The sequence below is a fragment of the Astatotilapia calliptera genome, chromosome 9, assembly GCF_964374335.1.
Source record: "Astatotilapia calliptera chromosome 9, fAstCal68.1, whole genome shotgun sequence".
Classification (NCBI taxonomy): domain Eukaryota; kingdom Metazoa; phylum Chordata; class Actinopteri; order Cichliformes; family Cichlidae; genus Astatotilapia; species Astatotilapia calliptera.
The window spans coordinates 25,934,006-25,961,337 of NC_137430.1; the positions used below are offsets into that span (position 1 = coordinate 25,934,006).

At 40.6% G+C, this 27,332-nt stretch overlaps 1 protein-coding gene across 2 annotated transcripts in view; it reads left to right on the top strand.

Annotated features, from left to right (window-relative positions):
- Positions 1–27,332, top strand: part of cnksr2a (connector enhancer of kinase suppressor of Ras 2a) — a 90,126-nt gene that overhangs the window by 2,909 nt on the left and 59,885 nt on the right. For both annotated transcript variants that reach the window (XM_026180127.2, XM_026180125.2), the window contains exon 2: positions 26,913–27,076. In XM_026180127.2, the coding sequence (XP_026035912.1) occupies positions 26,913–27,076 (164 nt within the window). The remainder of the gene's footprint in view (positions 1–26,912; positions 27,077–27,332) is intronic.

The window sequence follows — 27,332 nt, forward strand, 5'->3', positions numbered from 1 at the left end:
AGTGCGTGCTTTTAGGATATTTTGGCTTCACTTTGTTTGGTGTGAACAAGCAGTAAAATGCTGTCTATCTCACTATTGAACATAGCTATAATGCTAATGCAAACATTTCACAGGCTCTTATTTTGACAGTAGCTCCTTAATAAATAAGTTTTGTTTCTTTTTGTTGAATCAAGAAGCGTTGCACCTTGGGTTAAACAAATCTGCATCTTTGGCTGCTAATTATGACCCACGCAGAGCTTTTGCAATGCACCACATGCACACTAATCACATACATCACTGTTTCTTGCAGACTGGTTGTAACTTTAAAGATGTAATTCCTGTCGACTTTAGAGCTATTAAAATGAGATCGGTGAATACAGAGCAACAGAACAGCATCTTTAAGAAAAAAAAGACACAAGTTAAACACAAGCGCAAAACTTTAAGCCTGAGTGTTTATCCAAAAATGTAATTACGTTTTGTTTATAAGAGTGCTGGTGATACCTTGGAGTGATCAGACTAGAGATTATCGTCATGCATAATTCAGTAGCCGGGCTGATTAGGTCTGTACCCAGGGGCCTGTGTGAGCATTGTAAAACTCTCTTGCACACAAAAAGAAATGGCTACTGTGCATTTCCCAGATCCCACACAGTGTGACGGCTTATTTTGGCTGCAGCTCGTTGCAGACATTGTGACGTATTCCAAATTCTGTTTTGATGTATGATCATTTAATCGCTTCTAAACATGAAGGGTAAACAAGTTACAGCTTTGGTGTTTCTAAAGTTACTGTCCCTTTAGGCTCAGGTTGTCTGCACCAATAATAATTTGTTCAACTTTTCATTTAATTCTCATGAAATAACTCGTTTAGGTTCTGAATGCATGAATAATACTGGCCCAGCTTCCCCAAAACCACATGCCAGGAGGAGACCACACTAAAGACCAGTCCATTAATCACTTTAATATGTGAATAACTAATTTAATTTGAATTAATGGCCAACTTTGGTGCAATAGGGACAAGTGCTTTGTAGAAACTGATCACTTTGGCTAAAATACAAAAAAATATATGAAGGTCATACAGGACTTTTTAAATTGGTCCATCCAATTTGTTAAGTCATTGATAAATTAAAGTGGGTTATAATTCTTAACTTTAGTGTTAATCAACTCTTCTATCATATGGTAGCTGTCAATGTTTTAACGCTAAACACGGCTCACAGCCGAGCTTTGCGGTGATTTATGGGGCTCTAAAACAGAAGTGAGGGTTTTATCATTAAACTCTCACTCCACCCAAAATCTCTGTTTTAGAGCGAGGCAATAAAGGAGCTTGTAAAACGTCTGCAGTTTGCACCTCTGACATGTTCAGCATGGTTTCACAGCAGTTACAGTGGACTGCAATGGTGATGGTTCACTAACCCCGCACCTTACAGAGCAGAAATGAGGTCTGGAGCAGAACACAAATGACTCGCTGATGGTCGAGAAGAAGAATTGTCTTAACCCTTCTCACCCTCGAGACCCCTGTACCCCAAACCAGCTGTAACTGTAATTAAATTGGAACTATTGTGCTTTTCTTTTTTCTGTCACAATGGTGGATGCTCATATTAAACATGGTCACAATTTCATTTATGTTCAACAGCCCAGACTGTTTGAACCTTCCACTGAGAAGGGGCAGCAAATCAGAAGGAAGTAGCTTTAAATGGATGTGGAAAGACTTGTTTCAGAAAGTGGGGGCTACGCCAAGGCCTAGTGTTAGGTTTATAAGGATTATGAGGATTGTAAGGGTATCATCAATGTGTCTGACTCAGTCTTGGTAGGCTGCTGTTCACACGCTAATTTACATTTTTGATTAGGAAAAATTATAAATGTTAAAACGAAAGTAGTAAAAAAAAAACTATCAGTACTTTTAAAGGAGAAGAAGATTTGTGAACTCTGCTTCAGCTTAGGCAGAGTGCACGAGCAGCAGAGTAACAAGCAGCAGCTCAGGTGAATGATGTTTTTTGCACACGTGCAACATGGCTCTTGTGGTTTATTTCCACACATAGTAAGAAGAAGTAAGAAATACCATCTGTTACTTGTAACTTTCTATATAAGTGATGAGTTTATATGTAAATATAGGCAAAATTTTTAACCTGCAGTTATAGTTGTTTTGTCAGATGACATCATGGTTATGGAATGAAGCTATTTAATATTTAATGCACTTAATTTGATGACAGAAACTTTTGGCAAATATTCCCTGTTGATTGCTACGGAAGCTCTATATAGGGAACGTACTATATTTCCATAAAGATACAATCCTATATAGAAGTATAATAAAAAAAAAATGCTTCCGTTTGAGATGATGAAACAAGTTAGTTTTAGGGACTCACTTCCTTTTCTGTCTTACATATTTTTTGTACATATTGTTCTACATGTTAAGCTGTTCTAGCAGTGAAGGTCTTTTCAAAATTTGAAGTCGTGACCTTAGATTAGCATCAAAAATGCCAACATCAATCTTCCAAACAGGCCATTATAAAAAACTCAAACATGAGAATCCTTAAGTACCTACTGAATGACCTTTAAATTTGACCTATTGACCGTTTCCAGCTTCTTCAAGCCTTTTTTCCCCTGCTTTAATGCCAAGATGCATCATCGCTCCCTGTTTTCTCAAACTCAGATCACAAAACACAGCCCGCCTTTCAAATGCACTTTGAGAAATGACTAATGATAACTAATATTAGTAATAATTGTTATTCATCATGTCTGTTTGATGCACAAAAAGCAGGTCAGGGAGACCATTGACTCATGTGGCAATAAAATGCTTATTGAAATGGCAGCAAAAATGTATTTACATGATGCACTGTGTCAGTTCTTGGAGGCACGTTGTTGGATGGGTTATTGGTTGGTCATGTGCATATGGCATGTTTTTATATGTGCGTCTGAGTGTGTGTGTGTGTGTGTGTGAGCGTGTGGGAGGATGGTAACTTGTTCGTCTCAGACCGTCTGTGCACAACAGCTGACAGACGAGCACACCCGTTCTGAACAGAAGGCTCCACCCGAGTCCTCGGACATTTGCAGCAACACACACACACATGCCATGCCTTAGTGTGGTATTCAGTTCATGCCGGGTCTCTCGGGTGTGTCTGTGGCGACAGAGGGAAACATGATAGCGTGCTTCTGTGTGTGTGTATGTGTGTGTGTGTACAGTAACATGTACAGATCACATATGCCAAAGGGGCCAAAAGGTCTGGGTATTGTTGACTTGGCAACAGTGCAGCATTGGCACGACAGATACTAAAACAATATGGGAGTGGTGCACTTCAACAGTAACGTGAGCACTTTCGCCACATTGATGGGAATGCTGGGAATCTTTGCCCACGTCGTGTTATGTTATCATCTGGTCACACACTGAGATGGGGAGAATTTCACCTCATTTCCCTTGCATGAATTTGGTCGCTAGACTTGGAAATCAGCAGTGAAATTGGCGTGACAGCATGCGAGCACATCTGATGACACCACTTGGCATGAGAGAAAGCTGCCAGAGTCATAGTCACAGCCTTTAGGATCAGTGGATTTTGGGTCTGTGGGCTTGATATGTCTCGGCTTAAGGTGAGGCTCACGAGTACTGAGCTTACATCAGAAAAAATAAATCCAGAGTGAATATGCGGCTCTCGGGGAAATCATTTCAACTGTTTTGTTCTCTCAGAGGCTGAAAAGTTCAAGCAAGCTTCTGAAATTTGCAACGGCACGAATCAGCTCTGGTTCAGGGCATGTACTGAAGCAGCGGTAATGCTCAGTGACATTCACTGCATCAATTAATGTTTTGCTAAATGATTTCTTAACTCAATCAAGCACAATATTAACATAACAAATTAGAAAAATAAAATCAAAATGTGACATTTAAAAAGCCCCCTTTTTTAAATAGCTACTAATTTATGCAAACACTTTGGTACAATTGCATTACAATAGTTTTAAATCGAATAACTGGCAGATGGAGATAGAGGCTTGTAATAGTGCTCTACATGGACCGTTAACGGAGACTTCACTGCCCTGTGTTATATAGTTTCAGCCTTTCCATTATGGATAAAAATAAATAAATAAAAACAAATAGAATGAAAAAATAGAAACAGGTTTCATATTTAAAAAAACTTTTGCTAGTTGTCTTTTAAAAAGGATTTGCTGGAGACAAAAAAGGCAGCCAGGGAGAACCAGTGGAGTTAATGCTAGCTTTAATAGCTACAGTAGGTAGATACACAGCAGCTGGTGAAAGCAGTGGTTTCCAGCTATAAATGAGTCACTCTCTTCTGTCTACCGCTGCCTAAAATCAAAGATTTACTTTTTCTTTTTATGAAGGAGGAGTCTTCATAAAACTTTGGGCAATGAAGGAATATGCCTTCTAAAGGCCATCACAGACCAATCGTGATACAAAAAAGCAACACAAAATTCAGAAATGTTCACATAGTGATTTGTATTTTAACGTATGTAGACACCGAAAGTGTTACATTTGTGTGGAAAATCCTCAAAAAATGGACTGCGAAATAAAATGGAGTTGACAACAAATGATGATGAGCTGGTCCTGATGTTTCTAAATAAGAAGAAGTGCTAAAACAAAAAAGGGATTTATGACAGTTTTAGCTGTGTGGTGGGAGCTCTGTCTACTTTTTATCATTGTAAAGATGTACTAGTTAGTATATGTAGTGTGAACAGTATGTCTAATGTGAACTAGCATGGCTAGAATGAGCAGAGATAATGTTATTGTGGCCACATGGGAGTGAGCTGTTAATAAAGCCATGATGATTTGAAACTTGCAGAGAGAAAGCTTATTAAAGCACATTTGATGGCAAAATTGACGAACTTGTGAAGTGGCTTCATAAATGTAAAAAAAAATCCTGTTTAATTTTGAAATTGTTCACCTTGTTCTACTTCCTCCATTTTTCTTCCTACCAGTCTTCTGTCAAACTGTGCCCCCCATCCACTAATTACTCACCTAACATACAGCCATGCTTATGTTTGTTACCTTTCCTATTTTCTCAGCCCATCAGTCAGGCCAGAGTTTTGACTGATCCGTGAGTTTCGAACTGTTTTTGGACCTCTTGGCTTCCTCTTTATTATTATGTTTGCTAAATGGACCTCCAACCTGTCTGTGATGCCAGCAGTAAAAGTAAGATACAACTGTCCTTCTTTGTATGCCAAATCCATCCATCCATTCTCTTGCCAAATCTGTTGTTTTGAATTTGCTGTTGATGCATTTGTGCCCAAACTATATTAAAATATTTGAGTTTTCTGGTTGAAACTTTTTTATTAATAAAATGGAAACTGAAAGTCAGAGGCTTCTGGGTGTACTGCCATGCAGCTTGACACAGATTGGTGTTCTGTTTATTGATTATTACATTTCTAAAGATAGACTAATTTCTTTGCCTTTGCATTGCCTAGAGCAAAGTTCCATTCTCCTTGCTTCACGTGGATTCTTCCACTGACTTTTCATGCATGAGTTTTGTTTTGTTTTTCTTCTTTTTTCTTGGATGGGGGAGTTATTTTTATCTTGCCTAATTACTGACTGATGTGATGGGGAGGACTTGGAGTAGATGTAATATTCAAACAGCGTTCAACAAGAAGCAAAACTGTATTTACAGGAAGAATTTCTTTAGTTTATTTCCCCATTGCAAAATCTTCCCAGATGACACTGGGATTCAAATGGGCAACTTTCCGATAATAAACTCACTTTTAACTGCTGTTTCTCTTTTTCTTTTTTTTTCTTCTTAACATCCTGAATTTACAAATCCCGGGAACAGAGCGAGCATTCGTCTGGCTTTTATTGTTACCGAAGCTTTAGAGCCCTTGGAACAGATGACACATAACCCGACTGGGAGGGCCGGCTCTTTTATAGGACTCTTGAACATCCCAGAAGTCAGTGCAAAATCTAGCTTTATTACTCGCGTGTGCGTATGACAGAGAGAAAGAGGGTGTTTGTGGGAGTTTGGCTCGCCTGTTGTTGTGAAAAGTGTGCCTCTGTGGGAGTCAAGTGTGTGAGTCAGCTATGAATCACACGTTTTGTACCAGTTAAACCAAGCACACACATGATCTTGCTCCTTCTCACACATGGACATGTATGCAGTACATACAGGGATGGGAGTGCATGACTGTTCAGAAAGAAACCGTTATACAACAAACCTACACAGAGACTTGCACCTAGCCTGTGACTCAATTAAAAAAAAAAAAAAGTTGGCAGAGTACATTTCAGGATTTTTACTAAATATACTGTAGATCAGTGATTCACCACACGGGCACTTAATGGTACTTCTGCACTTCCAAGTGGAGCGCCTAATTACTGTGGTGTAATTCAGCTAATTCGAAAAATGCCAAAATTAGACTTTAAATAAAAAATAAATAAATACACATATAGAGCCACCCAACACATCAGCAGAAAATTTGTTAAGTGAATAATAGCAGCAGACCAACAATAATGAAACCTAAATATAAAGGTTGAGGTGTGGTTAGGAGAAAAAAAGTCTATAACAGCATAGACTGTACTTAAAAGATAGACGCAGCCACCATGATTTCACCTGCTGCTTTGTGAACTCTGTCCTGGGCACCACCACCTTGTTGTAGCAACTTATCAATCGCATGTACTGTGACGTCCAGTGTTGGTCAAGTTACTTGAAAAAAGTATTCAGTAACTAAATACTGATTACTTCCCAAAAAAAGTAATCCCGTTACTTTACTGATGACTTATTTTCAAAAATAATTAGTTACTTAGTTACTTTATTTATCCCCTAAATAGGTAATAAAGCAATAGATCTTTCAGCCCAATTCTACTTTTTCTGCATAATCCATCATACAAAATGTAATCAAATGAAAAAGTCTCTTTTTAAAACTTGTTTTATTAGTTTTGATCTTTTAACTTTATGCATCAAGCAAACATTAAATTATATGCAACATTCTCTTTTTTTTAGGTCACATTTTTGAATTTATTTTAGACTTTATTCAGTCCGCACAGGGCCAGAGTTTACATACAAACTGAAATATATATATCTACATATCTCTACACATCATTGCACAAGCACTTAACAACAACAACAACAATAATGTACTTCAGTAATATACCTCATAACTCATAATTGTTCACTGTCAGTCTGCACACTGCTGATTTGCACCACCTTTTTAAAAAAAATTTTCAATATATTTTGTATTGATTTTATAATTGAACAGTATACAACAATCACCTTCAAGAGAACACAATAGAAGGTGGACAGCAAGTCAACAAGGTGGTAATACAGCATACATAAATGTTAAAACTGAGTACATTTCACTTAAGTTTATTCTTCAAGCTAATGACTGGTTGCCAAATCTTATAAAACACTCTCTCGGTTAGACAAGGTAAACTCAATTTTCTCCAGGTGGAGTACATTTCCAAATTCTCTCAACCACATTTCAAAGGTAGGAGGTTTATCAGACTACCAGCAGAGAAGTATCAGCTTTCTAGCCACAAGTGTAGTCATTGACACAACCTGCGTCTCTGTCTTGTCCCTTACCCATCCTGGTTCAGACACCCCGAGCGATGCTGCAAAGGGGATACATGGGACCTCCCTGCCAATGGCTTTGGTCAGAAAATCAAACCGATGATTCCAAAAAAGCTGTAGTTTTTGGCATTGAAAGAAAAGGTGAGATAAAGTTCTTCGATCACTTGAACACTTAACACAGAGGGCTGAAACGTTCTTATATATTTTTTTCACTTTAGTGGGAGAAAAATGCAACCTATACACAACCTTGAATTGGATCAGATTATGTCTAGCATTTATAGAGCTAGAATATATATTCTTAATGCACTCTTGCCAAACATCATCAGTAACATCCACCCCCAGTTCTTCCTGCCACTGCTCCCTAAAAGTATCAGATGAAGGACTGTATATATCTAGTAAGGCCCTGTAAAAGTACAAAATTCTAATCCAATTGATAAAAGAATCACCAAATCCAAATTTGGATAATACAGTAAACAAATACGGCCACTCGACCTGATCAAAAGCTTGTTCAGCATCCAAAGCTATTACCACAGAATCATCTGAACACCTAGCAGGACTATATATGAGATTAAATAAGCTACGCAAACTAAAATAAATGTAGTGGTTAGGGATAAACCCTATTTGATCTGGATGTATAAGTTTAGCAATATGATCTTTGAGGCGGTTTGATAAAACTTTTGTTAATATCTTGGTCTCAACAGAAAGGAGAGATATAGGCCGATAGGACGAGACAGACACAGGATCGCGATCTTTTTTAAGAATCAATGAGATTACACCACGATGCAATGAACTTGGCAAAGAGACAGACAATTTTGAATAGTTAAACATACGCAAAATTAGAGGGGCTAGCAATGAGGTGTAAGCTTTATAAAACTCTGCTCCGAAACCATCTGGCCCAGGGGCCTTATTATTTGACATCTGTTGAATAGCTGTCTTAATCTCATCTAATGTGAAGTCCGCCTCCAAATCTGCAACTGCCTCATCATCTAATTTTGGGAGATTACACTTTTCCAGAAAGTCCTCAATTAATGACTGACTCACAGAACTTTTATAGCTATAAAGATTACGATAAAAATCTCCAAAACAATCATTTATTTGTTGAGGGTTTCTAGTGGTCCACCCATGTTTGTTATTGATTGATAGTATAGTTTGTGATGCTTGTGTTTTTCTAAGTAATCTTGCAAGTAGCCTATGAGGTTTATCACCCAATTCAAACAATGTTTGCTTACACTTAGTGATTTGAAGGCAAACTTGTTTGCTAAGCAGAGAATTATACTCACACTTCAATTTAGTAATTTTGCCCAGTAATTCTATTGTGGGAGAGGATTGATAAGTTTGTTCTAGTTGCTGTATATTTGACTCCAGATCCTTCAAAGCCATTTCCTGGGATTTACGTTTAGCTGCAGAGAACGAAATAATGTGGCCTTGAATTACCGCCTGTCATGGTCCTGTGTCGTGTGACCCAGTGTGTTATGCTTAACCTATTTTGATGTTTATTGTTTGCTTAGGTTCTTTAAGGTAGTCCAGTCCTTTTTGTAATTATGTTACCCTTGCATTACGTCTCCCTTGCCCTTCGTGTGTTTATGTCTGTGTGTCTTGTACTGTCAAGTTCATGCTGTCAGTTATGTCACCTCCCCCTGTACTACGTCTCCCCGGTTCATGTCTCATGTTTCCTGTTTTACTTTGAAGGCCTGCATTCACTGTCTGTGTATTCAGCTCACTCCTCCTGTCCTGTCGTTAAGTTCATGTGTGTCAGCTGCGTTCCCATGTGTGGCCACTTCCCCTGATCATCCCTCATGTGTATTTAGTCTCTGTGTTTCTTACAGTCTGTGTCGCGTCGTCTGTGTTCCCACCCTCCGTGTTTCCATGCCTGGTCTGTTGTCTTCCAAGCCATAGCCTCAGCATAGTTTGTTCCCAGTTTAGGTTTTTGTTTAGCCACGCCATCCCTGCTGTATTTGCACACCTTGTTTTCAGCCATAATCGAATTTCCCAGAGGAACCCACCCGAGGGATTAATAAAGTTCTATCTAATCTAATAATAAAGGCTCGCCTTCTGTTAAAGCTCACTCCCGTCTGTTCACTTGTGTACGCACCTGGGTCCATTACACGCATTCTCCACTCGGTCCGTCACAGCGGACCGTGACACCGCCTTCATACTCTCCCAGAGAATTGCATCATTAACATCACCTTTATCATTATCATTAACATAATCCAAAATGTGCTTCTCCAATTTCTTATGAAAGGTCTCATCTTTAAGCAGAGTTGGATCGAAGCGCCAGTTTCTTCTGTGTAAATTGGCTAAATCTGCTAAGTCCAGTGGGTTTCCTTTCTCCATCCCCTCCGCAACTCCAAGGATCCTGATATTCTGTCATCTTGACTGCAACTCGAGGTCATCCAATTTTTTGTGATGTAAATCGTATCCTTTCTGGAGCGAGTCACAGAGCGCCTCTAAAACGGCAATCCTCTCGTCATGCCCGTTTATAGCTTTCTCAATATCATGTATCCTCCCAGTTACAGTGGAAAGAGTGGTCTCCATAGCGTTCATCATGGTTGAAATAGCAGTTAATTTGCTATCAACCGAAGTCTCCAATCTAGAAATTGCACTCATTATGTTGGCTGACGTCAGGTTAGCTACTTGGGAAGTCACGGGGCTATTTGCACTTGGCTCCTCAGCTAGCGCGCGCTCGTTAGCCACACTCGCTGACTCACCTTGATCTTCTCCGATTTTTCACGGGCTTTTGAAGCTTTAGGTTTCATTGTTATAAAGTATATACAAACGTCAGGACTCAACAGAAAGGTTTCAAAAAACAGATGGATATGAATAAAAAAATATAGGTTGGTTCGGAGCTCTTTCAAAAAACGTCTTACGCCATTGCTTCCTAACCACGCCCCCATATGCAACATTCTCTGACTGGAAGAAATTTGTTTAACATTTAAACCTACTTTCTGCACATTCCAGCACATAAAATAAAATGATTTTTTGTGTTTACACTCACTCTTTCAAATAGATGCAAGTAAAACACAGCAGAAAATAAATAAAATCAAAGACTCAGCAGTCCCGTTGCCCTATTTTCACCTGTATAGCAGGAGTGGGGCAGGTGGAGGTTTGCCCTGGTGCAGGTGTGCCACAGCGGTCAGTGGAAGGATACGGCAGTTTTTCTGTGAATTTCCCATTCTGTCGTAGCGCACTCGGTGCTTGCTCGGACGTTTAGGGGTTTTTTTGCTGTAAAAAGAAGTTTTCTTCCCACGCAGCGATCAGCGGACGCTAATGTTTTTGTCACTTTTTACGGAATCAAACTCAAAGTAAGATCAGCACTTCCACGCTTTAAACACTGCACGGTCATACTCTCTCCGCACTCGATATATTATCCATTTTTGATCTGCACACAGGTGTTGCCACAAACGTCGCACTCGCTTATGTCATTGTCATGAGACACTCTCACAAAAAAACCCACGGTTTTAGTAACGCAGCAACACAGCGTGCTTATGAGAAAGTAACAGTAATCTAATTACCTTTTTTGAAATAGTAATCCCTTACTTTACTTATTACTCAAAAAAGTAATCGGATTATAGAAACGTGTTACTTGTAACTCATTACTTGTAACTCATTACTTGTAACGCGTTACTGCCCATCTCTGGTGACGTCACCCACGGATTATGGACTTCGCATTTTGAAGCTTTGATCTTATTATTTTGGGTCTATGTTATTTTTTTGGAGCCATGCTTGGATAAGACAGTGTGAAGTTATCAGCTAGCTTGGTTACCAAGCTGCATCTATAAACTGTGTGGGTGAAATAAATAAAGACAAACACATCTGTTAATTAGACCCGAAGGAACAAACCAGTAAGATACTAGAAATACCAAAATTTAAGACAACTAGACTGAAGCTTAACCTTTGTAGATGGTCTTTCGAGCTATAATATTAGTCAGATAATCAGTGAAAACTAGTCTGAGGCTGTGGGGATCAACTCCCTTTTGGAGCCAACCCGACCAGGTTGATGGAGGAAGTGCAGTTTGTGGCACTTCTGCTTTGGCTTGATGTTTCAATCAGGAAGTAGCGGCTCCCTAAATTATTCTGTGTTTAATTATCCACTTTACTCTATGTGGTCCTCTGCAGAGCCTTCGAAGTAAAGATTGAGACCATAAACATAAGCAAAGTGCTTACTGAGGTCATAGGTCGAGAGTCATTATCTCATAAACACTTCTTTTTTTTACCCGGAGGCGTAATTAAAAAAAACTTGCCTGCTGAATGCACTGGCTCCCCTGTTTTTTAAAAGTGCCAGAAGCATATTGGGCTACACCTACTGTATTAAAATTAAACACATCACATTATCATTGCAAATAAAGCATTAAAAAAAGATATTTGAATTGAGTAATTATACAATTCCCAATGATTAGAAAATCAGCCGGGTTGTGCTCATCCAGTTCTTTATTGATTCCCTCATTGAGTCCTGTCTTTCTTCTTTCTGCTTTGGCTTTCAAATCCTCCCGTCCCACTCCTTTGTGCATGCAGAACTGCAGCGAGTTTGACACAATTTTAGTTGCAAATACTTTTCCATCATTTTATTTGTCAATTGATCTCCTCCACTCTGATTCACCCATACTATTACAGCTCAGCCAAAGACTGTATATAAAAATCTAGATAGCTTCTGGATCTGAAAGTTTTTGTCTCCATCTCTAGTTTAAAAAGTTAGGAAATACAACACCATCTTCATGTTCCACCTTAGTGTCCAGAAGGAGGGTAAAGCATGCTTTATCCACAACGTTGCCTTATGTACATTTATTTCACTTTCACTGGACACGATTGTGAAGGACCGAGCAGTGAAGGAAACTTAGGCACAGGTTAAAGTCCAAAAAAATTATTTTTTATTTAACCCAAAAAACATAATTGGTTAAATCATGCAAAAATAATCAAAATCTTGGGCCCATAAAAGAGGTCAAAATAACAAAACTCTACTCAAATTTGACAACACTACTAATAACTCAAACAAACTGACCTAACTTAATGAGACAAAGGGGAAACTTAAATAGTGGCTGATCAGCTCACAAAAACAGGAGAAGGGGTAAAACACACAAAACCTAACTAAAGCAAACATAATGAACTCCAATTTCCCCCCATGGTCCCGAGTTATGGCGTGAACCAATTTGTAGCCTTCCTTTAAACCTCGCTCCGCCCCTTTTCCACCTCTTGGCTCCTTAATCAAGGGACTGGAACAGCTGCAACTAAGGTAACTCAGAAAACAAAAGATTAATCATACATAACAGTGTAAACTAAAATGCGCGCACTTATTTTAGAATGCAGTGTTATGTGGATATGTGAATTAACTCTAAACCAAAACCAGTTATTTATTGTCCTGTAAATTAATTCCTATATTTAAAGAAAGACAAATGTGAATGCAATGTTACTTTTAAGCCTCTACACTAACATGGTGGGTATTACCACTGTGTGGCTGTAAGTGCAGCCATCACAACGATGAAAAACATCTTTGTTACCATAAATATAACTGTAGTTCATTTAGTAGCCTACTGCTCATGTACATATTAAGTCTAGCAGACCAAACTAAAGTGTTTACCCTCTTCTTCCCTTCAGCTGACATGTTTGTGGGGGTATATTTGACTATTGCAGAATGAATTCCATACAGCAGTCATTATGCTGTGTATATTAACTGTGCAGATCTGCTTCACTTTCTCTCGTACTGCGTGGGCGTGTGTGCTCGTTGATGCCACTTACAATTTGACTCATCAGTATTCGGGGCATTCACGCTCTCCCTCACTGCCAGTGATAAGCGATGCTGATTATCAGTGAACTTTTGCCACACAGTGCATCGCTCCCCTTCTGTTTTGCCTCTCGCTGCCTCTCTCAGCAATAGTAACACTTTGCCTGTGAGAGCCAACATTGTTTTAATCAGCTTCACATCTATTAAGAATCAGCTGCTATTAACACTCATTAAAACCTAAGTGGTGGAGGCAGGGCTTAGATGTCTTACTTGAGTAAAAATAGCAAAGCCACAATGTAAAAGTGCACCGCCTGGTAATATAGTGCATGTTTTTAAAAAGGGTTTCCTTTACTGGAGGTAAAGGAACTAACTCAAGCTCCGAATCAGTGCTGCAATGGTTGCTTTCATAGCCAACTTATCATCCTCTGAGAGTAGGCAGGACGCAAACGCAGAATCAGAATGAAGTTTGTTGATTTATTTACAGTCTCTATGAACAGTTTTCAAGTAAACGCTCCAATAGACTCCACTCCGTCCTTAAGGTCAATACCGAAACAGACTTCTTTGTCCTCCCATTTGCGATTCCTCCTCGAGGAAAACAGGGCAGGCTCCTGGACAGAAGAGAGGGAGGTAAGAGGCGCACACACATAACAGATGAACAGACTTACTGAACAGAGGTGAGTATCTACCGTGACTCATTTATGCTCTGAAAGAATGACTGAAGGGAACAGACTAATAATCAGATGAGGACGCAGGTAAGATGATTGTTGCAGGTGCACCAAGCCGAAGGGTGGAGACCAAGACAATCCCGCCTCTGAACAGGTAGAGCGAGGTTACCACCCACACCCACACACAAGACAGATAGAGAGAGGGAGGGAGGGGAGAGAGAGTGAAGTGAAAGAAATTTGCCGGAGAGCCCAGAGGAGTGGAGGACTATGACACAACAAGTACTGTATTCTATTTCATTTATTATTCATTTTAATAAAAGACTCACAAATGGAGTTGCTCAAAGGAGCTTGATATTGTAAAGAAAAGACACTCTTTGTGAGCCAGAACTTGGCAACAGTGGGAAGGAAAAACTCTGTTTTGACAGGAATGTAAGTAAGGTTTCAATTTTAATACTGTAGTTACTGATATAGAGTGTATAGTGTAATATACTATACTATTTTATATATATATATATATATATATATATATATATATATATATATATAGATAGCGTAGTGGTTAGACTACACGCCTTTGGAACAGAGGATCGCAAGTTCGATTCCTGCCTGGGGCATCTGTATCCAGTAAGGGTCCTAAGGCTAGACCCCCAATGCTAAGCAAGCCTACCGCAGACATGAGCGAGACAGATAAATATGAAGGCATGCCGGCTCGGACGTCGCCCGGATCAACAAGGTCCGCGTCAGGTGTTGAGGAACCAGGGCACCCTGACGAAAAGTGGGCTACTGGAACAAGAAGGCATCGGTGGGCAAGAGACGAAAACAGGGCGTTGTTGGAATGCTACTACGCAAGTAACCCCGGCGGAAGGGGCTACATGAATAGGATGAGGGACCTATGGATTCTTCGATACCCAACATCCACAATGACGGAATACCAATACCAAAAAAAAACAAAACACCCAGCACGCCCCTGCTGGGTGTTTTTTTTTTTTGTATCTATATATGGGAACAGCTATATAACAACACCCAGCACGCCCCTGCGGGCGGTTTATCCTTCAAGCTCGGGTCCTCTACCAGAGGCCTGGGAGCTTGAGGGTCCTGCGCAGTATCTTAGCTGTTCCCAGGACTGCGCTCTTCTGGACAGAGATCTCCGATGTTGTTCCCGGGATCTGCTGGAGCCACTCGCCTAGCTTGGGAGTCACCGCACCTAGTGCTCCGATTACCACGGGGACCACCGTTACCTTCACCCTCCACATCCTCTCGAGCTCTTCTCTGAGCCCTTGGTATTTCTCCAGCTTCTCGTGTTCCTTCTTCCTGATATTGCTGTCATTCGGAACCGCTACATCGATCACTACGGCCGTCTTCTTCTGTTTGTCTACCACCACTATGTCCGGTTGGTTAGCCACCACCATTTTGTCCGTCTGTATCTGGAAGTCCCACAGGATCTTACTCCCATTTTGACCTCGGGACTTCCAGGTTATACTCGGCACAGATGTTCCTGTACACTATGCCGGCCACTTGGTTATGGCGTTCCATGTATGCCTTGCCTGCTAGCATCTTGCACCCTGCTGTTATGTGCTGGATTGTTTCTGGGGCATCTTTACACAGCCTGCACCTGGGGTCTTGCCTGGTGTGATAGACCCCAGCCTCTATGGATCTTGTACTCAGAGCTTGTTCTTGTGCTGCCATGATTAGTGCCTCTGTGCTGTCTTTCAGTCCAGCTTTGTCCAGCCACTGGTAGGATTTCTGGATATCAGCCACCTCCTCTATCTGCCGGTGGTACATACCGTGCAGGGGCCTGTCCTTCCATGATGGTTCCTCGTCTCCCTCCTCTTTCTTGGGTTTCTGCTGCCTGAGGTATTCACTGAGCACTCGGTCAGTTGGGGCCATCTTCCCAATGTATTCTTGGATGTTCCTTGTCTCATCCTGGACTGTGGTGCTGACACTCACCAGTCCCCGGCCCCCTTCCTTCCGCTTAGCGTACAGCCTCAGGGTGCTGGACTTGGGGTGAAACCCTCCATGCATGGTCAGGAGCTTTCTTGTCTTTATGTCAGTGGCTTCTATCTCCTCCTTTGGCCAGCTTATTACCCCAGCAGGGTACCTGATCACGGGCAGGGCGTATGTGTTGATGGCCCGGATCTTGTTCTTACCATTCAGCTGACTCCTCAGGACTTGCCTGACCCTCTGCAGGTACTTGGTGGTTGCAGCCTTTCTAGCGGCCTCTTCATGGTTCCCATTTGCCTGCGGGATCCCCAGGTACTTGTAACTGTCCTCTATGTCTGCAATGTTGCCTTCTGGTAGTTCAATCCCCTCAGTTCTGACTACCTTCCCTCTCTTTGTTACCATCCGACTACACTTCTCCAGTCCGAACGACATTCCAATGTCATTGCTGTATAGCCTGGTAGTGTGGATCAGTGAATCGATGTCTCGTTCACTCTTGGCATACAGCTTGATGTCATCCATGTACAGGAGGTGGCTGACAACTGCTCCGTTCCGTAGTCGGTATCCGTAGCCAGTCTTGTTAATGATCTCACTGAGGGGGTTCAGGCCTATGCAGAACAGCAGTGGGGACAGAGCATCTCCTTGGTAGATCCCGCACTTGATGGTAACTTGTGCTATGGGCTTGGAGTTGGCCTCTAGTGTTGTACGCCACATCCCCATTGAGTTCCTGATGAAGGCTCTTAGGGTCCCATTGATCTTGTACAATTCTAGGCATTCCAGTATCCAGCTGTGGGGCATTGAGTCATAGGCCTTCTTGTAATCAATCCAGGCAGTGCACAGGTTGGTCAGTCTGGTCTTGCAGTCTCGGCTGACTATTCTGTCTACCAGTAGCTGGTGTTTTGCGCCTCTGGTATTCTTGCCAATTCCTTTCTGTGTCCCGCTCATGTATTGACCCATGTGCCTGTTCATCTTAGCCGATATGATGCCTGACAGGAGCTTCCATGTAGTACTGAGGCAGGTTATTGGTCGGTAGTTGGAGGGGACCGGTCCCTTCTTGGGGTCCTTGGGGATCAGGACCGTCCGACCTTCAGTTAGCCATTCTGGGTGTCTCTTGTTAACTAGCAGCTGGTTCATTTGTGCTGCCAGATGCTCGTGGAGTGCAGTCAGCTTCTTTAGCCAGTAGGCGTGAACCATGTCGGGCCCTGGTGCTGTCCAACTCTTCATACTGGAGACCCTTTCTTGGATATCTGCCACTGTGATGGTTACTGGACCCTGTTCAGGGAGGTCGCTGTGGTCTGCCCTCAGATCCACTAGCCACTGAGCATTGCCGTTATTGGTTGCGTCCTTCTCCCATATGCTCTTCCAGTATTGCTCCGTCTCCAGCCTTGGTGGTGCTGTTCTCTTATGTATATATATATATATATATATGAAGGAAGACCATGTATTTAGACGTGCATTATAAAGATATTTTGACAGAACGGTGCTGTCACTCTTAAAATGAACACTGTGAATTGTACATTTGATGTTTGATACCTAAGATTACACAGAATAATACATTTGTCTACAGTGAAGGTGAAAATTTAACATGAATAAAGACAAAATGTAATGTTAGAACACGTAAGGTCTGAAAAAAAATCTAACCAAAAATCATCATCATCACTGACATTGACTAAAGACTGTATGTAAAAGATGGACATTACCAGCAGGGCATCATCCACTGGTGATAGTCCTGTTATATAATGCACTCACACTTGTATTGTGGTCATATTAGTCACTCCAAGCATTTTAGACCTCAGTGGCACAAGTCTAGAGACTTGCTGCTCACACCCTAGCAACCTCTGGTCACTAGGGAAGAATTGGTATTCCCTAGCAACATAGCATTGCATGGCTTGGATAGGTGTGTGATTACTGTATGGAGGACAAGACTTAGACTGACTTTGGTTTCACTCACCAATATTTAAACCATAGAAACAGGGAAATGAATAATACAGAAATAAAGAAAACAATTCAATAAGTAATTCATATTGCCAACTTAAAAAAATCCCCCAGAAATTTGAAGCTTACAGATTTTAGGCTGAGCTACATTAGTCAGAATGGTGTCAGTCTGCTAAAAAACACTTATAGTGAGTGAATACCTTTAAATGGAAGTACTTCATATAATTTTCTTTCCACCACTTTGCCAATTAAAAAGGTGTTACCACCTTTACCGAAGGATTTCATATTAAGTCCTACTTACAGTGGCTTGCAAAAGTATTCGGCCCACTTGAACTTTCCCACATTTTGTCACATTACAGCCACAAACATGAATCAATTTTATTGGAATTCCACGTGAAAGACCAACACAAAGTGGTGTACACGTAAGAAGTGGAACGAAAATCATACATGATTCCAAATATTTTTTACAAATAAATAACTGAAAAGTGGGGTGTGCGTAATTATTCAGCCCCCTTTGATCTGAGTGCAGTCAGTTGCCCATAGACATTGCCTGATGAGTGCCAATGACTAAATTGAGTGCACCTGTGTGTAATCTAATGTCAGTACAAATACAGCTGCTCTGTGACGGCCTCAGAGGTTGTCTAAGAGAATATTGGGAGCAACAACACCATGAAGTCCAAAGAACACAGCAGACAGGTCAGGGACAAAGTTATTGAGAAATTTAAAGCAGGCTTAGGCTACAAAAAGATTTCCCAAGCCTTGAACATCCCACGAAGCACTGTTCAAGCGATCATTCAGAAATGGAAGGAGTATGGCACAACTGTAAACCTACCAAGATAAGGCCGTCGAACAAGGAGAGCGCTGATCAGAAATGCAGCCAAGAGGCCCATGGTGACTCTGGATGAGCTGCAGAGATCTACAGCTCAGGTGGGGGAATCTGTCCATAGTCAGTCTATTCGTCGAGCACTGCACAAAGTTGGCCTTTATGGAAGAGTGGTAAGAAGAAAGCGTTGTTAAGAGAAAACCATAAGAAGTCCAGTTTGCAGTTTGCCACAAGCCATGTGGGGGACACAGCAAACATGTGGAAAAAGGGGCTCTGGTCAGATGAGACCAAAATGGAACTCTTTGGACAAAACGCTATGTGTGGCGGAAAACTAACACTGCACATCACTCTGAACACACCATCCCCACTGTCAAATATAGTGGTGGCATCATCACGCTCTGGGGGTGCTTCTCTTCAGCAGGGACAGGGAAGCTGGTCAGAGTTGATGGGAAGATGGATGGAGCCAAATACAGGGCAATCTTGGAAAAAAACCTCTTGGAGTCTGCAAAAGACTTGAGACTGGATCGGAGGTTCACCTTCCAGCAGGACAACGACCCTAAACATAAAGCCAGGGCAACAATGGAGTGGTTTAAAACAAAACGTATCCATGTGTTAGAATGGCCCAGTCAAAGTCCAGATCTAAATCCAATCGAGAATCTGTGGCAAGATCTGAAAACTGCTGTTCACAAATGCTGCCCATCTAATCTGACTGAGCTGGAACTGTTTTACAAAGAAGAATGCTTAAGGATTTCAGTCTCTAGATGTGCAAAGCTGGTAGAGACATACCCTAAAAGACTGGCAGCTATAAAGTATTGACTCAGGGGGCTGAATAATTACGCACACCCCACAGTTATTTATTTGTATGTGGAAAAGTTCAAGGGGGCCGAATACTTTTGCAAGCCACTGTATGTGTACCTCAGGTTACCTGAGCCAAACACGCAACACAAATCACATCTGAGCAGTTTGATGTCTTCTTATCGAGTGCTTTCATGCTTGTCAGTGGAGGCTGTGAGCCGAGATATCGCTCATCGACTTGAAGTGTTTGGAGGTCCAGATAGTGGAATCAATTTGTGGAGTTTCCTCCCAAAATGAGATAGTAGTGAAAAGAATGATTTCTTATCTTCAAAACCAATTGCTCGTTGTTCATTTTAAAGCCACAAAGCCAGGATATATTTACATTTTTAGTGATAAAACTTAGTGACTTTTTCTTTTTTTTTCCAATGATGATGGGTTTCAAGCTTTCACTTTTTTCATCTGACCCGATGTATGGCATTCTGGGACTGAAAGCTTCATTTAGATTTAGCGGCTAAGGAGGAGGGTGTAGAGAGCGACAAATGCTGTTTTGCTGGTTGCTGATGAGAGAAGGAATTTGTGTGTGGGAAATAGTTTGCATGCAATTTAGCAGCTGGCTTGTGTGGGTTTTTTTTTTTTTTTCCTGTTTGCCCTTTTTTCTCCCAATCCTTCTCTTCCTCTGCTCGCTTCCCATCCTGCTTCGTTTCCCCATCTTTGTTAGTGTGGTTATGATAGATGAGTGTATTATAAAGCGGTGACTTGAAGCAAGGGGAAATCAATGCTCATTCCTCAGAGGTGTGTGTATGTGTGTGTGCTTTCCAGCTGGCTGTTTGTTAAGGGGTTAGAAGCTGGATACATTCATTGTTTTGGGAGCCAGGGGCTGCAGCTGAACTGCTCTGTCTTGATCTGCTTTCCTTTGACTCAGCAAACACACTCTGGCCAGACAAACACACACACGCACGCACGTGCACACGCACTCAAAGACAGCACGCACCCACCCACTAAAACGCTCACACACTAGCAGATCTAGAGAGACCTGCCCACACGTACAGCACAGACGTTACACAATCCAGCAGAGAGTAAAGTCTTACCTGGTTTGCTGCCTAATTGCTCGTCCATTACTTCTTCTGTTCTCGACTCTTGTTTGAGTTACAAGGTTTTTTTAAGGTCCTTTAGAGACTCTGAGCTGGACATGAACCCATAAATAGTGGTGACATGAGAAAACTTTGTTTCTGAGACAGTAGTAAAACTTCCTCCTTTTTATTTGCAGTTGTTTTGCAAATAGGTGTGTGCTTTTCGCATGCATGCTTAGAAAACAAAAGTGGGTCCTATCCAGATTATAATATCAACCCTCTAAGATTCTCAGTGCCTCTTCAAATCAGATATCTGGGGAAATGAGCAGCTGCACAAAGCGTTGGGACAACAGATGCAAACTCCTTACGGCTTTTGAAAAAGTGTGATGTTTACGTGAATCATTTCAAGTTATTCATTTGAGAAGATTCATGCAAACTGAAAGTGAACAAAAATTGCTTTAAACAGGTTTCAGATGTGGTTAATGGGACCAACCATTCACAGATCGCTGATTTCTGAAGGCTGAATTTGCAACAGTGTTTTTGTGATCACCTCAGGCAAAATAAATGGTCTACTGAGGTATATTGAGCTTGAAGCCAGAGTCATCAGTGTCACGAAGTAACGCGTTACTGTAATCCGATTACTTTTTGCAAGTAACGAGTAAAGTAAGGGATTACTATTGCAAAAACGGTAATTAGATCACCGTTACTTTCCCGTAGGAACACTGCGTTACTAAAACCGTGATTTTTTTTTTTTTTCTTGTGAGAGTGTCTTATGACAATGACGTAAGCGAGTGCGACGTTCGTGACAACAGCTGTGTGCAGATCAAAAATGGATAATATATCGAGTGCAGGAGAGAGTATGACTGTGCAGCGTTTAAAGCGTGGAAGTACTGACCTTACTTTGAGTTTGATACCATAAAAAGTGACAAAAACATTAGCGTCCGTTGTGCGTGCGAAGAAAACTTCTTTTTACAGTGAAAAAAAACCCCTAAACTTCCAAGCAAGCACTGAGTGCGCTACCACGTAATGGGAAATTCACAGAGAAACTCGTGGATTCTTCAACTGACCGCTGCGGCACACCTGCACCAGGGCAAACCTCCACCTACCCCTAAACTTCTTTTTACAGCGAAAATAGAGCAACAGGACCGCTAGTCTTTGATTTTATTTATTTTCTGCTGTGTTTTACTTGCATCTATTTGAAAGAGTTAGTGTAAACACATTTTTTTTATTTTATGTGCTGCAATGTGCAGAAAATAGGTTTAAATGTTAAACAAATTTCTTCCAGTCAGAGAATGTTGCATATAATTAAATTTTTGCTTGATGCATAAAGTTAAAAGATTAAAACTAATAAAACAAGTTTTAAAAAGAGACTTTTCCATTTGATTACATTTTGTATGATGGATTATGTAGAAAAAGTAGAATTGGGCTGAAAGATCTATTTATCACCTATTCATGTTGTAAATCGTGTTTTTTAAAAAGTAACTAAGTTATTAGCTACTTTTGAAAATAAGTAATCAGTAAAGTAACGGGATTACTTTTGGGGGGAAGTAATCAGTAATTAGTTGCTGATTACCTTTTTCAAGCAACTTGACCAACACTGGTTATCAATGCCACTGAAGGAAGCACAGCTGCAGTTACAGCAGAGCAAAGAGCACCACAGTCACAGTAATTTGCATGCACTCTGTGGTTGATGCTGAAAATGCAAAAATATGTTTTTATGCTTGCTTCTAATCTGCTGCTGAGTCTTTTTTTTTTCTTTCTACTGAGCACACATTAAAAAACTGATCAGTCTATTTGTAAGACAGTGTCAGACCTCATGTATCAAGTTTCAGAGCGCTAATGTGCAGCTGTCATGGCAGCACCAAGCAGTAAAATAATGATTTTCTGCAGCGTCGCCTTCTCACTGCGTTGCCTTTTTCTGTTATTTATATACATACATACATACATACATACATACATACATACATACATACATACATACATATGTGTGTATATGACATAGACAGAGTTGATAACTACCATTGTGTAATTTGTTATCTGACTGGGTTTTTTGTTTTGTCAAGCCAGCTATTGCAAAGAAAGCCCACCTGTGCTGAACTTGCTTTGTAGTACGCCCCACCGAACAGCAGATGAGTGAGGCTGTTGTGCTCACAGTTAGACTGCGTTCCTGAGATGACCATATTAAGTTGGGGTGGCTGTAGCTCAGGTGGCAGAGCAGGTCAGCCACTAATTAGAAAGTCGGTGGTTCGATCCCAGGCTGCCTCCTGGCTGCATGCCAAATATCCTTGGGTAAGATGCTAACCCCATGTTTGCCTACTGGTGGTGGTCAGAGGGCCCGGTGGCGCCAGTGTCCGGCAGCCTAGCCTCTGTCAGTGCGCCCCAGGGCAGCTGTGGCTACAATGTAGCTTGCCATCGCCAGTGCGTCAATGTGTGTGTGAATGGGTGAATGACTGAATGTAGTGTGAAGCGCTTTGGGGTCCTTAGGGACTAGAAAAAGCGCTATACAAATGCAGGCCATTTACCATATTAAGGATATCAACTCTCACTGACATCAGTCAGAGCCAAGATTAGAAAAAATCTGTGGGAGGATCTTACATCTTTACACGGATTGCTTAGTACATCAGTAATACATCAGTATTTCACACTTTTCTATGTTTAGCATTAGCATCTAGCACTGTAACTGTTTATGACTGAGAATAGAGAAAAGCATAGAAGATTATCAAAGTAGATATGCAGCATCTCTAGTCTCAGACATTCACCGGTTTCAATTTCATTTCAGTCTTGGAAGAAAAGTATTGCAGACGTTTAAAACCTGCGAGTTATCAGAGGTATAAAGTCTTAATTAAAGGCTTCGCTGTGCTTTAAATGAAATACTTGTTAGATTACTTTCTGTCATTTGTCATGACTACAAATGCAGTTTGTATGAACAGAGGAAAGGCTGCATGAAAAGGATACACACAGCCAACCTGCTATTTTTACTGCTTAGAACGCTCAAAATATCAAGGTAACATGATTCATCGATTTTTGAGTTTTCCCACCTCGTGACTGTTGTTACTTTTCTTGTTCACTTAATTACAATTTTCCTGTGAAGTTAATAATCGAATTTTTTGACTTTACACCAGACATCCTTCCTCATGCAACGCTCCAATTTGAGACTGCACTAGCAGTGAGAGTACACTAGCTGGTGATCCCCGTTCATGAGGTTGGGGTTGTGTTTTGCTAACATTCACCTCACAAGCGAAAGGTCACTGGTTCACACGCTAGCATGCAACCCCTGTTGGTTATGAGCCTGGATAAATGGGAGGGTTGTGTCTGGTTTAAAAATCTGTGCTAAGCCAAATATGCACACCAATCTTCTGAGAGCAACTCTTTCATTGACCTGCAGCTAACAATCACCTCATTTTTGTAAAACCTGAATATCAAGGGTCACAGCTGCCAAAGTGAAACTCAGAGAAAGAAAGCTGTTAGGGCAAAAAAACCACAGTTACCCAGGCAGTACTGATGTTCTAGTATATAGCCAGGGTTTCATTTTCCACAGAATTATATTGCAGCTCTAACTTGTAGATGATGTATGTAAAAAATATCTTTGACAAATTCTACTATAATCTAGCTTTAATGTTCACAGCAGATACATTTAAGACTGTATAGAAAATAATGCCAAACACTGAATGTCTGGAACTGCATTGCAGTTAAAAATTAAGCCTTTACATCCAACAATTTATCATTTTTTTGTAACATCTTATCCAACTTAGGATCACAGGGGGATGCTGGACTCTATCCCAGGTACACAGGGTGAAAGGTGGGATATTCCTTAGACAAGTCTCCAGTTCTCACATCTAGAACCATTGCCAAGTTAGAACCATCAATTAACCTAACAAGCATGCATTCAGACTGGGAAGAAACCCAGAGGAGACCGACATAGGCTGTAGCTCCACACCAAAAGGACCCAACTAAGCAGGAGCTTCAAACTCAGAAACTAAAAACTGCACCGCCGTGCTGCCCCACTGCATTTGAAATGATTCAGGAAGATGTAAAACAGGCCTTTCACTTGTGGAAAAGAACTCACTGAATCTAAGAGATTTCAGAGTAGAAAATCACCTCCATATATCCTGTTAGCACTGAGGTGGAGAGGCAAATAGACAGTTTCATTCTTTCTTTCATTTCCCTCTCCATTCCCTTTCATTTCTTAGTAAAACAGCTTTGAAACTAACACATACACAAACCGAGTCCCAAAATGCCTTTTGTGGCTCTCCCGTCTCTCTTAAACCAAGCTCTGTCTCCTACTTTACCTTTTGCTGCACTTGTTTTAAAACAGGCAAAATGTACAAAACTGCGAACAAGCTAAAACGTCTCAAAAACATGACACAGCAGCTGTTGTGTTATATCAAACAAAATGGAACAAGCAGCAGTAGAAAAACTGGCATTGCATTTTTCTGTGCAGACTAAAAGAAATCTGTGCTCCCTACTGACAGACTTTAAAGAAGGAAACCACCGTTGATAGTGTGGCAAAGAAAGCTGTTTAGGGCTTCTGGAGTGCAGCCCAAAACCTATAATTTTAAGTGGGAACGTGTGCGGTTATTGATTGGGGAATAAACGTGTTGAAGAGTGTCTGAGCTGTCGGCAGGCCATGAAGAGTGATGGTAGCGTTGGGATGAGAGTTTCCTGAGAGTCTACAGCCAATAATTTCAAACTACCTTCTGTGTACTCCCATAATTCCCATAAATATAGCCTTTAATCATATCACTATATATATCTATAGGCTCTTTATAGTTATGGTTACTGACAGTATCCAGCAGTAGAAATGAGTGAGCAGAAAAGTCACAGTATGACAATAGAGAGGAAGAAATAATAATAAATAAAGACAGGATGTGACTTCATTTTCTGTAACGATAATGCCAAATAATTCTGCACATTACAGCATTTTATTTTTTATTTAAAAATAAAATAAATATTTAAAAAGTATAAAGTGACATTTGCTCTGACACATTTAGGTGTTTGGTGCAAAACCTACAATTACTTTGTAAGGTGATGAGCTAAATACTAACAACACAATGCTACCCCTGCCTGGTAATTACAGAATGCTGACGCATGTGCGACCACCCTTTGTCCCTTCCTTTCATAATAAAAGCCCTTATCATATACCGCGTATGGGTATATGATACCCATACGCGGTATATGATAAGGGCACTATTGTTTGGTCACTAGACAATAAGATAACATCATGAGATATCATGCATAATTGAAGTTTTGTTGATACAAATGAAATGTCATTCATACTATAAAACTGCATAAATTATAATATATATATTTTATCATTTTATTGTGCATAAAACCTACTAATGGGTCAATTTAAGTGATGGTACGTGGTTGCTAGGCATCATATGGTATCACAATATGGGATGTCAAGTTTGTTTTTTCAGCTCCTGCTTGTGTACGATGAGTTCATGGCCACACACACAGAGATTAAATGAAATATAGTAAGATACATGTTTAAAATGCTATTGTAAAGAATGGAAACTAAATGAAGCTACTAAAATAGATTAAAGATTATGAAATATAGTATGAAGTAAAAAGCGGAATACATTTTTATGTTGACCAAATAAATTTTATCATTTAAAAACATACAGAACTGACTTAAAGGGACAGTTCACACCCACAATTAAACAGATATTTAAACTGTTGGTGCAGGTAGCCCTCCTCTAAGTATATCAGGAGCATGCAGCTAGCTAGCATTACAGCTGAGAGGGGGAAGCCATCCTGCCATCTGACAAGCACAGGGAGAGGCACGCTTTCTTCTGATGCGTGTGATTTGGCAGAAGGATAAAAGTTCCTGTGAATCTTGTCACATGAAAGTGAATGTTTTTTTTAAATTATTTATTAATTTCTTTAGAATAAAAGTGAAATTTTTCAAATATCATCTTTTAATTGATTTATTTTTTCTTGGCACTTTGACAAAGTGCTTTTTTGACTCCATTATTTTTAAGAGAAGGCAGACATCTCTGTATCCATTATCTCTGAAATTGTGATTCAAGCCAAAACTCTCTAGATGGGGGTTAAAAACATGCACATTTAATTTTACATGTAATATTAATTCAGTTATGAAGAATAGGTGTATATAAATGTGTTTGCATTATTTTTATCCCATCACTCTAAAATGTATTACAGCTAAATTCATGCCAATAATTAGGAAGCTATTCGAACCCATAAAAGTAGGTCTTAAGTTGTCTGAAGCGCTTGTGTTGAAGGCACCTGTACTTCTTTTTAGATTCTTCAAGAAGACCTCTTATCTGAAAGGTGCTCTTATCTTCAGTTCTAAAAGCTCCTGGAGAGTCCCAGGTGTTTAAAAACTTTAGCACTTCTTCTTGTTTGGGTCCCTTTTTGACCATTTAAACTGATTGGAATCCAGAGGCTGAAGGTGAAGGTTGTGATCCCAGTAGTAGGTTTTGGAACAAATGTGAATGTGTCTCTTGCGAGCAACCTTGATAATGTGCTTGTCTATTGCAGGTCTGGACGACTGCTTGCAACAGTATGTGTGTGTCTTTGAGCGCGGAGGTGTTTGTGGGGAGCGGCTGCTGAGGATTAGCCACGCCGAACTTGAGGAGCTGGGAGTCTCTCGCATCGGACACCAGGAGCTCATTCTGGAGGCTGTCGACTTGCTCTGTGCCCTGGTGAGTTTGTGTGTTCTGCTTTGTGCTTCACTGTAGTGCTGAGCTCTCATTAGCAGTCTCTACAGCTGCAGCTTTAATGTATGCCACTGCCAGTAATGTGTTAGTGTCCTCCGTTAAACCCTGGCATTTCCTAATTGTCCCTATCTCAAAGTAAAAACAAATAGCCTCGTTTTGAACATTCGGAGTTCGAAATTAATGCAATGAATACTTTTTTGGCTTGAGAAACATGAATTTATGTTTATTAGAAAAATTGATT